Source organism: Mustelus asterias, chromosome 15, assembly GCF_964213995.1.
Source record: "Mustelus asterias chromosome 15, sMusAst1.hap1.1, whole genome shotgun sequence".
NCBI lineage: Eukaryota > Metazoa > Chordata > Chondrichthyes > Carcharhiniformes > Triakidae > Mustelus > Mustelus asterias.
Genome location: NC_135815.1, coordinates 90,069,924 through 90,083,590, shown reverse-complemented (window position 1 = coordinate 90,083,590; position 13,667 = coordinate 90,069,924). Strand labels below are relative to the sequence as shown.

General features: G+C 39.4%; 1 protein-coding gene across 1 annotated transcript in view; it reads right to left on the bottom strand.

Annotated features, from left to right (window-relative positions):
* The window catches only part of kiz (kizuna centrosomal protein), a 141,452-nt gene that overhangs the window by 117,235 nt on the left and 10,550 nt on the right, over positions 1–13,667 (bottom strand). The window contains exon 2 of the mRNA XM_078230606.1: positions 1,061–1,123. Coding sequence (XP_078086732.1) covers positions 1,061–1,123 — 63 coding nt within the window. The remainder of the gene's footprint in view (positions 1–1,060; positions 1,124–13,667) is intronic.

The window sequence follows — 13,667 nt, the reverse complement described above, 5'->3', positions numbered from 1 at the left end:
TATTTGTGGGATTTTTTTAATTCTTCCATGAGATGTGAACATTGATTCCTGATGCTTGTTTCTAGTCATTATCACCCTTTACTTGTTAGTTTTCCTTCCCCTAATTATACACACAAATCAATCCACCATGTCACACACAATTTGTTATATAAATCTGTTACTTAAAATTCCGAGGGGGTCAACTGATTTGCATCACTTCTGGCAGATTTGAGTACAAGTTGGGGCAAGCATAAAGAACATAAGAGATATGTGCAAGTAAATTTTTAAAAACTGGGGAAATAAACTAATGTAGCAATGAGGAGACAAGATTTTCAGATAGGCTCAGAAGACCTCTCAATTCATTGGCCACCATTGTCAAGCTTGAAGGAAAAGGGGATTGAGAAATAATACATATATGAGGGAAACAGCCCCATGTGCAGCTTTGAAGCAGCTCTCGACCAATTCTATCACCGGATGTGCCACATCTGTGGCATATACCATGAGTATTCTCGCAGCAGATGGAACAGTTCTGCATTTTGACTCTCTGCTTATCCAGATCATTGCTAGGAAATAGTAAAGAAAATTTAGTGTTTATCAACTCTATATTAGACCAGACATTGAAATAATATTGCTGATACCTGGTGTAGAACATTTAAACAGGTTCAATGAAAAAGCTCCAAATTTGATTAAGCCTACTGTAGTAGTCACAATAAAAGTTAAGAAACTCCTGCCCTGCAAGTGCTTGCACAGTGGCACAGTGGTTAGCACTGCTGCCTCACAGCTCCAGGGACCTGGGTTCAATTCCCGGCTTGGGTCACTGTCTGTGTGGAGTCTGCACGTTCTCCCCATGTCTGTGTGGGCTTTCTCCGGGTGCTCCAGTTTCCTGCCACAGTCCGAAAGATGTGCTGTTAGGTGCACTGGCCATGCTAAATTCTCCCTCAGTGTACCCGAACAGGCGCCAGAGCGTGGCGACTAGTGGATTTTCACAGTAACTTCATTGCAGTTTTAATGTAAGCCTACCTGTGACACTAATAAATAAACTTTAAACTTTAATACCCATACAACATAATGCTCTACTTACATCAACTGACTTGACTTGCTACATGTCAAAAGATTTTTTTCCAGCTCCAGTCTTTTTTGTTCACTAAAAAAACAAAAAAAAAACTTCTGAAAGAATTCACAAATAGCTTAAGCATTTTGCAGATATTTGAAAACAAGATCACAAGAGACATCTCATCTACTTTCAAAACAGATGCAAAAAAAATGTAAAAAGAAACATTTAATTTGTTGATAACTGAATGGTTTTAAAGTTATTACAGTCAGTACAACCTCAGGTAATTGTACATATTTTATTTGTTTGCGGAATGTGGGCATCACTGGCAAGGCCAGCATTTTTTATCCATTCCTAATTGCTCTTGAGAAGGTGTTGGTGAGCCATCAAATTATGTGCAATTACACAATTTATGAAACAACGTGACTTGTTAATAATGCAAATTCATATATAAAATATATTAACCGTTAGCTTCATGCTTTTGATGTTATTGCACTTGGAATCAAGTACTATAAACATGTGAATGCCACCATATTAAAATCAAAATCAAGAATGACAGACAGCATTAAAGAATAGATGTATTTTTCTGATTTGGTAGATTTACTATTCAAAATCACGTATACTGAAATGTTTCAACAAAGTTATGGCTTTTAGATAATCCATTTTCATTTTAAATAGACGCAGCGCAAATTACAATTAACTGAAATTGCTCTTTCACAATTACAAAGTTAGCACAACAATTTTCTGTTCCTCTATGCAGAACACGCAATGTATTCATTCAGGGTCATGAACTATTATTGTGTAGATTAAACCTCGGCTGTTGAACTTACATTGTCACAATATCAGGAATTTGTAACAAATATCCAACATTAATGGACCCTATGATTGTTGGATTTACTTTTGAAAACACAAATGCAGACAAGACACAAAGTAATTAGTTTCTACTTAATTAAGACTATTTAGAGCACACGCTAAAATCTTATTACACTGGATGGTCTCAGTTTTAATAAATGAAGTGCGGTGAAAGCAAACTTTTCACATTTAACCCACCAATGTATACATTACTGTGACCTCTATAGCAAGCGTGATACTAATGTTTTACAATCCAACCTTTGAGATCCGCCACTTGACCAGATTTGATACAATTTGTAATCATTCTCCTCCATTAATTAGTTTTTAATATGAGCATCTCAAAACAGGAACACTTTAATATTCTCACAGTACGTGCTAGCTCACAGTGCCAGGGACCCGGGTTCAGTTCTGGCCTTGGGTTGCTGTCTGTGTGGAGTTTGCATTCTCCCCATGTCTGCGTGGGTTTCCTCCGGTGCTCCGGTTTCCTCCCACAGTCCAGAGACGTGCAGGTTAGGTGGATTGGCCATGCTAAATTGTCCCTAGTGTCAGGGAGATTTGCAGGGTAAATATGTAGGGTTACGGGAATAGGGCCTGGGTGGGATTGCGGTCGGTGCAGACTCGATGGGCCAAATGGCCTCCTTCTGCACTGTAGGAACTCTGTGATTGACACTACAAGCTTCTCATCAGCGCAATGATTTTTGGTGTCAAGGCCTGAAATAACTCAGACATGAAACAGTGGGACTATTTCTTCCCCACTGGTCTGACACCTATTCGCCCTAAAACAACCACAGCATCAAAACTTTAACAAGCTTGTGTTGTACAATCCAACGTAAGTGCTCAGGTAAATTATAGTTCATGATTCTACTGGGATTGCACAATTCGTTTTTGAGTTCATGATTCCCAATAAGAACTCAGGTACATCACATACCACAATCCCATGTTACGGCAACATAAACACAAAACTTCAATTTTATCTTTGTCAGGCAAATGTTTCAGGCATTCTGCCACTAAATCACAATCCATAAAAAGCCACACAAAATGACATTGACTATATCAACAAGGAGCCAGGAAAATGGACTTACCCCACCTCAACCTCTTCTGGTCATTGTTGTGCAATGATTGTATCATCCACTTAAGCTCTTCAATCACATAACTGCTATAAAAATGGTGACCAGTCGTATTTCTCTCTCACCAGCAAGACATGCATGAAAGATCTTCACGCATTCCTTCAATCCTTCAACCATACCTTAGGCCTCTTCATAAAGCATCTTTGTTCAGCAGAATGTTGTTTGATTTATCGTGTGCTGATCCCAATAACAAGGTACATGGGTAACATGAACACATATTCACGCACATTGCTAACTGGCTATTCGCTTAATATTTATGTTGGAAGTGCAGTTTCAATGCAATGGGCTTAGGTTGTATTTTTGTTGGAAGTCAATTGCTCTGACAGCCAGTTTTCAATTTTCCTGCAAGTGGTGTCTGTATATTTTTTTGAAACAAAGATGATGGTGCATTCACTGCTTAATATTCTATATTGTTCATTTACTTGTTTTATAAAATATTTACAAGTTTAGAGTCCATGTGGCAGATCAAGTTTATATTCAATCTACATATCAAAGAATGGCGAATCAATATGCTGCATGCAATAGGTTACAGTCGACTACAGTTCCTTGAAGAGTTTTTCTCCCGGTTTATGTGAAAATCTTGACGTTTGGACTACAGTCCAAAGACGCACGGGTTAAATTGATTGGCCATGCTAAATTGACCCTAGTGTCAGGGGATTAGCAGGGTAAATGTGTGAGTTGCAGGAATAGGGCCTGGTAAATACTTGGGGTTACAGTGATAGGGCCTAGGTGGGATTGTGGTCGGTGTAGACACGATGGGCCAAATGGCCTCCTTCTCCACTGTAGGGATTCTACGATTCCATGAATAGCAGTACTGAGTAAGGCTTGCTGTCACGATCTCTGAGTCATTCTTTATTTGTCTGGACATTGGGCATGTTATATATGCTTCACGGTTTTAGGGGGTGCATGTTTCACTTTGAGAATAACTAACTAATGATAATGTCCCCGGGAAAATAAAATGTGAAACCTCAAAAATGTTACAACTACCGATAAAATGACAGACCCTTTTTTTCGTACCTTATTAAGACAATTTTGAAATAAAACGTATCACTTAGCGCAATACAGTGTTAATTAGAATTGATACAACCACATCATTTAACATACAAACTTTCAGCAGGATCCATTAGATATCAAGCAGGAACCTTGCTTGATTGTTTTATCCTCCCTAGTCTTCAGGTATCAAAATCATTTGAAGTACCACTTAAATTAAATGGAGACCGGAACTGCATACTGTTCCAGATGCCATGTGTGGCCTTACCAATGTTCTATAAAAATTAAGAATACCTCTCTGTTCTATTCTAGAAATGAATCCCGTACTTTGCACTTCCTATGGTTTTATCAATTGGCATTGCCAGGTTTTGATAGATTCTGCATTTTTACTTCTCTGCTACATTTAACTTTTTACCCTCCAATGTATAAATAGCCTCATAATTCCTCCTACCGAAATGAACCACCTCACATTTCGCTATAGGCATTGAATTTCATTTTTCATTTTTATGTCCATTCTACAATTCTGTTCATATATTCCTTTATTTTGTGCACTCTTACACATTTTTAGCCATACACCCCAATTTGTTATTAACTGAGAACTTCACCGTCATACTTCAATTTCTGAATATGGTGAACAACATTGCCAGTACTGATCCTTGCAGGTCACCACGTTCCACTTTCTGTCAGTCTGAATTGTAATGATACCGTTCAGTACTTGGTCACAGAACTCTGCAAAAGCTTAATAGTCATCACCTGATAGGCAAGTCAAGGTGAGACAGCTGCAACCCCCGAGAAAGCATAGTATTTGGTTTTAATAATTTATTTAAAAATATGCATGCTCATGAGGTAACACTGATCTTTACAATCCAAGTCTTCAACATACAAAAAGCTTCAACTGCTTGTTGCATTCTACTGTTCTCATGCCCATTACGATTTGCATGCTGACACCTGGATTTACTGCATGTTGTGATAACCAAAGGTAATTATCCCTTTTTACAATCTTTCTTCAATGGGGATACAGTCCATAATAGCCAGTGATGGACACCCAGCCCTCTGACCCATGAGGCAGAAACAACTACAGCGTGAAAAGTTTTTCAGTAAGGTTAATCGGGCAGCAGACCCACTAGTGGTTAAGTTAAAGGAACAGCAAAGGATATAAGACCAGTCAGAGTTGTCTACAGAACTTCTGATTGTAATGACATTGTTGTGAGATCAGAGAAGCTTTGTAGCAAAAACAATATGTTATAATGACAGATTATTATTTTCACATAAACTGGGAGAAGAACACTCCAAGCAGTAAAAACAACAAATTTATTGATTATGTTCAAGACAGTTTTCTAGAACAAGGCTGATAACAGAAAAGGGAACTAGCCATATTAGATTTAATGCTAAATAACAATTTGTCAATTAATTGACTATAAGGAAAAATCTTGCAAACAGTAGCAAATTTGGTATCAGGCTTGAGAAAGAGCAACAAGAGTCACAAATCAAGGTTTTAAACTTTAAACAAGTCAAACTTTGATGGAATAAGAAATGAATTGATTACGAAAAACTGAGCTGAAATCCATGCCTGGATTTCATGCCAGTGAAATCAGGCATTCACTGATGTGACTAGCAATGCTGGTCATCTGTTGTACATGGAAATAATTAAGAGAGCACAACTGACAATAAAATATAACATGACTATATGTTTACCAATTCACTTAATTATATCTGTCCACTTTACAGCTGGTGCTTCCACTAACTTGAAAAAATGTTGGTCAAAATGTTGACCAGCACAAATACAGAGGGCTTCAGCATAAGGAAACTTGCCCTCTTTATTAACTCAATCATTTTATTCACATTACAAACGAGGCACAACTTAAAACAAGATGTCTAAATGGCTACAGATTTATTCCATTTCCAAACATTTCCTTTGGACATTTTAAATTGCACGGTCACTTTTTGCTTTCTGATTTTCTCTAATTTCAGATAATTTAACTACTCAGCTGACCAAAATCTGGCTAAAGAGGGAGGTGTAAAATGAGGAGAAGGAGATGGAAGGTTGGTTTAAAAAGAAAATTCTCAAGCTTAAAACCTAGACTGCTGAAGATCCAGCTATTCCATTTTCACACTATAGAACAATCAAGAGAACAAAGATCTCATTTTATTGATTGCTTCCTTTCTTTCAGATTGCCGGTCTAGAACCAGGGGACACAGAATAAGGAGCAGGCCGTTTAGGGCTGAGATGAGAAGGAATAACTTCACTTGGAGGGTGGCGAATCTTTCAAATTCTCTGCCTTAGAAGGCACAGTTGCTGAGTATGTTCAAGATCTAGATGGATAGATTTCTACATATTAAACACATCAAGTGATAGAGGGATAATTTGGAAGTAGAAGATCACGCAGGATTGATGGTGGAGTGAGCAAAAATGCTGAATGACCTACCCCTGCTCCTATTTCTTAAGTTGTGTTCCTTCTCATTTATATATATCTCAAATATTAGATTAAATGGCACTTGCAATTCTGGTTGTGACAAATAGTTGACAGCAGTTAAAGCAACTATAATATATTTTGAGCAGCACTTCTCCCACTGTCAACTTATAGACTATGCCATGAAGTAATCATACATCTACTCCAATAGATAGCTTGAGCTGTTACAATGATTTCTGGGGTACAGCTGACTTCTTCTGGTCTGGAGAGCCCACGTGTAATTTGTATTTCAAATATTCTTTGCTCAAAGTAAAGGTCAGTTTTATCTCTACAGATACAATTTGTATCTATATAATTAAATATTTTGGATCTTCTGAATATATATGAAACCTGAACTGTATATTAAATGGATAATATAAAAAAAGTTATGCTTTTTTTCATTGGCCCAAATAAGCAACATGGGCACAATGATGCATTGAAATATTGATCACTGAAGATCTCAAAAAGTAGACACTTCAAATGCTGCAATTAATTGTACCATTGATTTTTTTTTTGCAAAATAATTCTGGCCACCATTTCTGGCCCATTAGTATTGATAGGGATATATACAAAATATAATTCCCACTAAAAGCAATAAAAAATGTCAAAGTTGGTTACCATATCCCTAAACATTTTCTCTCCAGAGACCAAATTGTATCTTGAGGGCTCAATATTCACTTTACATCCTCGCCTGAAACTTAATTGCTTTCCTAGGTCCAGACTATTATCCAGAAAGTAACTAAAGAGGCTACACAGCAATCTGAGGTCCCTATCTGCTCCAAGATGATGACCATCATCCCAGTACCAAAGAAAAGCCAGGCAGCATGCCTTAATGACTATCGTCCAGTGGCTGACATCCATCATCATGAAGTGCTTCGAAAGGTTAGTCATGGCACGAATCAATTCCGGCCTCCTAAATTGCCTGGATCCACTACAGTTCACCTACTGCCGCAACAGGTTCATAGCAGACACCATCTCCCTGGCCCTGCATTCAACCCTGGAACACCTAGATAACAAAGACACCTATGTCAGATTCCTATTTATCGACTACAGCTGAGCCTTCAACACCATTATTCCTGCGAAACTCATCTCCAAACTCTGTGGCCTGGGGCTCGGCTCCTCCCTCTGTGACTGGATCCTAAACTCCCTAACCCACAGAGCACAATCAGTAAGAATCAGCAGCAACACCTCCTCCACAATCATCCTCAACACCGGTGCCCCACAAGGCTGTGTCTTCAGCCCCTTACTATATTCGTTATACACCTATGACTGTGTGGCCAAATTCCCCTCCAACTCGATTTTCGAGTTTGCTGACGACACCACCGTAGTGAGTCAGATCTCAAACAATGACGAGACAGAGTACAGGAATGAGTTAGAGAATCTGGTGAACTGGTGTGACGACAATAATCTCTCCCTCAATGTCAACAAAATAAAGGAGATAGTCATCAACTTCAGGAAGCGTAATGGAGGGCATGCCCCTGTCTACATCAATGAGGACGAAGTAGAAATGGTCAACAGCTTCAAGTTTTTAGGTGTCCAGATGACCAACAATCTGTCCTGGTCCCCCCATGCAGACGCTATAGTTAAGAAAGCCCACCAATGCCTGTACTTTCTTAGAAGACTAAGGAAATTTGGCATGTCCACTATGACTCTCTCCAACTTTTACAGATGCACCAATGAAAGCATTCTTTCTGGTTGTATCACAGCTTGGTATGGCCCCTGCTCTGTCCAAGACCGCAAGAAACTACAATGGGTCGTGAACGGAGCCCAGTCCATCACTCAAACCAGCCTCCCACCCATCGACACTGGCTATACTTTCTGCTGCCTCAGAAAAGCAGCCAGCATAATTGAAGACCCCACGCACTCCGGACAGACTCTCTTCCATGTTCTTCCGTCGAGAAAAAGATACGAAGGTCTGAGGACACGCACCAACTGACTCAAGAACAGCTTCTTCCCTCCTGCCATCAGACTTTTGAATGGACCTATCACGCATTAAGTTGATCTTTCTCTGCACCCTAGCTATGACTGTAACACTACATTCTGCACTCTCTCCTTTCCTTCTCTATGAATGGTACGCTTTGTCTGTATCTTGCACAAGAAATAATACTTCTCACTGTGACAATAATAAATCAAATCAAATCAAATCCAAGTAGCATTTTGTTCAGCCTGCACAAAGAATCTTCATTAACAATAACCTGATTGTCTACTGTTGACATGCATACACCGCAGCAAATTAAATGGTTTTTTGTCTTATGGCACACTTTTGCCAATTATATATGCAATGCAAATTGCTTTGTACAAATACACGACATACCCTCAAGCAGACAGTTGCAAGTGTCAAAACAGTATGCTCATGAAACCCTCACTAATTTGTGCCTCCAAGGCAATGTTGGTGCCTTCATTCATTATGTCTAGGAGTCAGTTTAATATCTAAAAAGGGAGGAGGCTCAATATTATTTTCAAATTCAGTCACAACTCCAGCAGAATTAGACATTTATCACTTGCTCTGATGAAAATTTCGAGGGTATTGATAAGTGGTGGAGTTGATTCCAGTCTTAATTGGAAAACATGTGAATAAACATTTAGATCTAAATTTTGAACTATTTTCAAACATTTGAATTCTAAATGGCTTGTCTTTAAAAAAGATACATTACCCACAGTATTGCTCACAATGCTGATTGACTCTTAAATGTGGCCAACTCCTAAATGCCCTGTGAAATGGTATAGCAATCTAGGCAGCTGTATTCAACCGTTACAAATTGAACAAAAAGAAATGAAACCTGACAGACCACCCGGCATCGACCTTGGCACCAGAAACCACAACGGCAAACCCAACCCTGTCAAGTCTGCAAAGTTCTCCTTACTAACATCTGGGGGTTGTGCCAAAATTGGGAGAGCTGTCTCACAGACTAGTCAAGCAACAGCCTGATGTAGTCATACTCACAGAATTTTACCTTGCAGATAATGTCCAAGACACCACCATCACCATTCCTGGGTCTGTATGTCCTGTGCCACTGGCAGGACAAACTCAGCAGAGGTGAAAGCACAATGGTATACAGTAGAGGGGGGGAGCTGCCCTGGGAGTCCTGAACATCAACTCTGGATCCCATGAAGTCTCATAGCACCAGGTCAAACATGGGCAAGGAAACCTCCTGCTGATTACCATGCACCGTCCCTGCTCGGCTGATGTATTCGTATTTCTCCATGTTGAAAACCACTTGGAGGAAGCACTGAGGGTGGCAAGGGAGCAGAGTGTACTCTGGGTGGGGAACTTCAATGTCCATCACCAAGAGTGGCCTGGTAATACCACCACAGACTGAACTGGCCAGGTCCTAAAGGACATAGCTCCTTCACTGAGACTGCAGCAGATGGTGAAGGAACCAACAAGAGGGAAAAACATAGTTGAACTTATCCTCACCAGCCTGCCTGCCGCAGATGCATCTGTCCATGGCAATATTGGTAGGAGTGACTTCGGAAATAGTCCTTGTGAAGATGGAGTCCCATCTTCACATTGAGGCTACCCGCCATTGTGTTGTGTGGCACTACGACCGTGCTAAATGGGATAAACTTTGAACCGATCTAGCAGCTCAATACTGGACATCCATGAGTTGCTGTGGACCATCGGAAGCAGCAGAATTGTACTCAACCACAATCTGTAACCTCATAGCACAGCATATCCTACACACTACCATCATCACCAAGCTAGAGGATCAACCCTGATTCAATGTAGTGGGCAGGAGGGCATACCAGGAGCAACAGCAGGCTTACCTAAAAATAAATGAGGTGTCAACCTGAAGCCACAAAACAGGACTACTTGCATGCCATGTAGCATGAGCAGCAAGTAATAAACAGAGCTAAGCAATCTGACAACCAATGGATCACATCTAAACTAATAAATAAACTTTAAATTTTAAACTTAAACTCTATAGTCTATCACATCCAGTCGTGAATGGTGGTGGACAATTAGACAATTCACTGGAGGAGAAGGTTCCACAAATATCCCTTCCTCAATAATAGAGGAGCACAACAGTGCAAAAGATAAGGCATTTGCAACAATCTTCAGCCAGACGCACCGAGTGGATAATCCATCTCGGCCTCCTTCAGAGGTCCTCAGCATCACAGATGTCAGTTTTCAGCCAATTCAATTCACCCCACATGATATCAAGAAATGGCTCAAGGCACTGGATACTGCAAAGACCATGGGCTTTGACAATATTCCGGCAATAGTACTTAAAACATGTGCTCCAGAACTTGCCACACCCCTAGCCAAGCTGTTCCAGTACAGCTACAACATGGGAATTTACCTGGCAATGTGGAAAATTGCCCAGGTATGTCCTATACACCAAAATCAGGACAAATCCAACCCAGCCAAATACCACCCAGTCTACTCTCAATCATCAGTAAATGATGGAAGGGGTCATCAACAGTGCTATCAAGTAGCACCTGCTCAGCAATAACCTGCTCACAGATGCTCAGTTTGGGTTCCACCAGGGTCACTCAGCTCTTGACCTCACTACAGCCTTGGTTCAAGCATGGACAAAAGTGCTGAATGCCAGGGGCGAGGTAAGAGTGACTGCCCTTGACATCAAGGCAGCATTTCATCAAGGAGCCCTAACAAAACTGTAGTTAATCTGGGAAAACCGATAATCCTATTTGTTCTGTCAAATTTTCAACTTTCTTGCTGGTCAAGGTTTATGTGCTAAGTAATGATGGAAACAATATTTGAGCACATTTAAGTTATTGTGCAGGAGGTGAAACAAAGCTTGGGACACAGACTCAAGGGAAACACATAGAAGGACAAAACAAAAAAGCTATTTTAAATAATATTTTATAAAGATCTGCAACAGTAATTTTCTTACGATGGAATTGCATTGCACACTTGCAAAATTCATTTATCAGGGCAAGAAGGGTTCTTCAGCAGTAATTATTGTTTTCTGCACCATTGAAACCTGTTACACTGAATAAGTTCTAACTTTGCTGTTTATCTTATTAGAATTAGAATAAGTTCACACCATCATTATCTCTGCATTGATTCCATTGACAAAGACCACAACAGCACAGCCTGTGGAGAAGCAGGATATCGCTGACAAAATCTTCCACTTTGCTGCATTTAACTGCACATGTACGAACATGAGAAATTTCTATCAGTTTTGCCGTTGAAAGCTTCACTATTATGCGTACAGCAAAATCTGCACCATTGTCTTTTGACAAAGTCTGTCTATTAAGGTGGAGTTAAATGATTCAATTTAAAGAGGAGAGAGTTCCCCTGGTCTCCAGGTCCAACATTACTCCCTCCAGGGTTTCAGAGTAGGATTTTGAATAGTTTGACTGATAGAGTCATGTGTTTAAGGGGAGAAGCTTAGCTTACAGACAGTTATTGCCGGGTTCTGAAACATGCAAGAGGTGTCTTGGTCTCTCTCTCTCTCTGGAGGCTGCAAGGGAAAAAAGGTCTCTCTCTCTCCAGAGGTATTCTGGAGGCTCTAAGCCTAGCAGATCAAGTACCAGCGTGTAAGCCTATGTGTTGCTAACTGGTTTTGAAGAGGAGTTTAAGTCTATAAGAGGAATATTGCTTCAATTGGAACCAACAGAGATAGGTTAGCGGTTAAGAATTGTCTCTTGTCATGTTTAAGTATAGTTCAATTGGTAAATGTTAAACTAATTCATTTGTTACAGTTAAAGTTTGTTTTGATAAAAGCTTCCTAGTGTGTCAATAGAACCAGACCTGGAGCGAAGCATCACATGCTCACACTAATGTCAAAATAGAAAAACCTTTGGGGTCTAGTTGGGCTTCATAACATACTTTGGGCTTTCTGATCTGATCACAAAAGGCAATGCAATTTTCCTTAAATGCTTAAGCAAATCTTGGCAGCAATTCCAAGAATTAAGGAATAAATGGGAAATGACCAACTTTCTTCTAAGTTACTTTTTTCTCTGAAATGTGACAGAATTTAGTGTGACAAACTGATAAACACAACTCAATACTAGATAGACACGATGATCTGCATATACAAAACTGTATTTTTTTAAATTTAAAGTGAAAATTTTCTTTCACTTTAATGATATTCTGACAGCAATAACAGCTATTTAACAAAAAGCTCAGGATAAAATATAATCCTATTCGTTCTGTCAAATTTTCAACTTTCTTGCTGGTCAAGGTTTATGGGCTAAGTAATGATGGAAAAAATATTTGAGCACACTGCTGATCTTCCATGGGAGTGGCATGTAGTTGATATCCCTGTAAGTCTATTTGATCACAAGTATGCATCTGAATCCTGCTGGAAACTAGAAGGCTTTCAACACTCTAGTCCAGACTTTAGGGTGAGATATTTGCATTTTAGTTGGTGGATTTCCAAAGCCTAAGTGAATCTGAATGCTCTTCCACAACAATAATTACTATTCTGTTTCCAACTGATTATTTTTAAGTTGAACTGAAGGTCACTACACAATGAAGCTATAAACTGATTGGCATATTAGTCTGTGACTCCACAATTGCTAAAACGACACAATTATGTTTGGGTAGCAGGAATGGACAGTATCTTAATAACTTGTACAAGTGTGCTCCGTGACTGTAGTCAATAGCTTTAGGAACAACAGTGGATCAGAGACTATTCACAGTACTCATCAAAAAAAGAGACCTGATATTCATGCCTTACTGTTTTGATACATGTGCATTTTGCATCAGTGTGCCAAGAGAAGACTTTAACACTAATCAGTGAGTTAAATCATCTCTCATTATTGTACATTGTATGCTCTTAAGTAATCAGCGCAAGGAATTCCAATGTGTAATAACAACGATATTTTAAATAATCAGCCAAGACAATATTTCTAAAACATATGTACATTTTAAAGTAGATTTGTGACAATTTGCTAATTCAAAGTCTAAGTTGCAGACTCTCTAGTAAGATGATTTTTTTTTGACAGACCTCTCCTTGCAGTGAAGCAAAACTCAACATGGCTGCACTTGCAACTCAATAGTGCTTCATTTTCAAAGTCATGATCGTGTGAACTTGGTCATCCACCAAGACACCTACCACTAACAAAAAGGTGCACCATTCACCAAAGACTCACTCTACAAATTAATGTCTAGGTCAAAGAACAGCTCCTGCTACATCACAGCACTCCATAAGTATCACACTGAAATGTCCACCTTAGTTATCTGCACATGTCCTTGAATAGAGCTTTCAGCCCTTTTAATCTTCAGACCCGAAGACAAGAGTT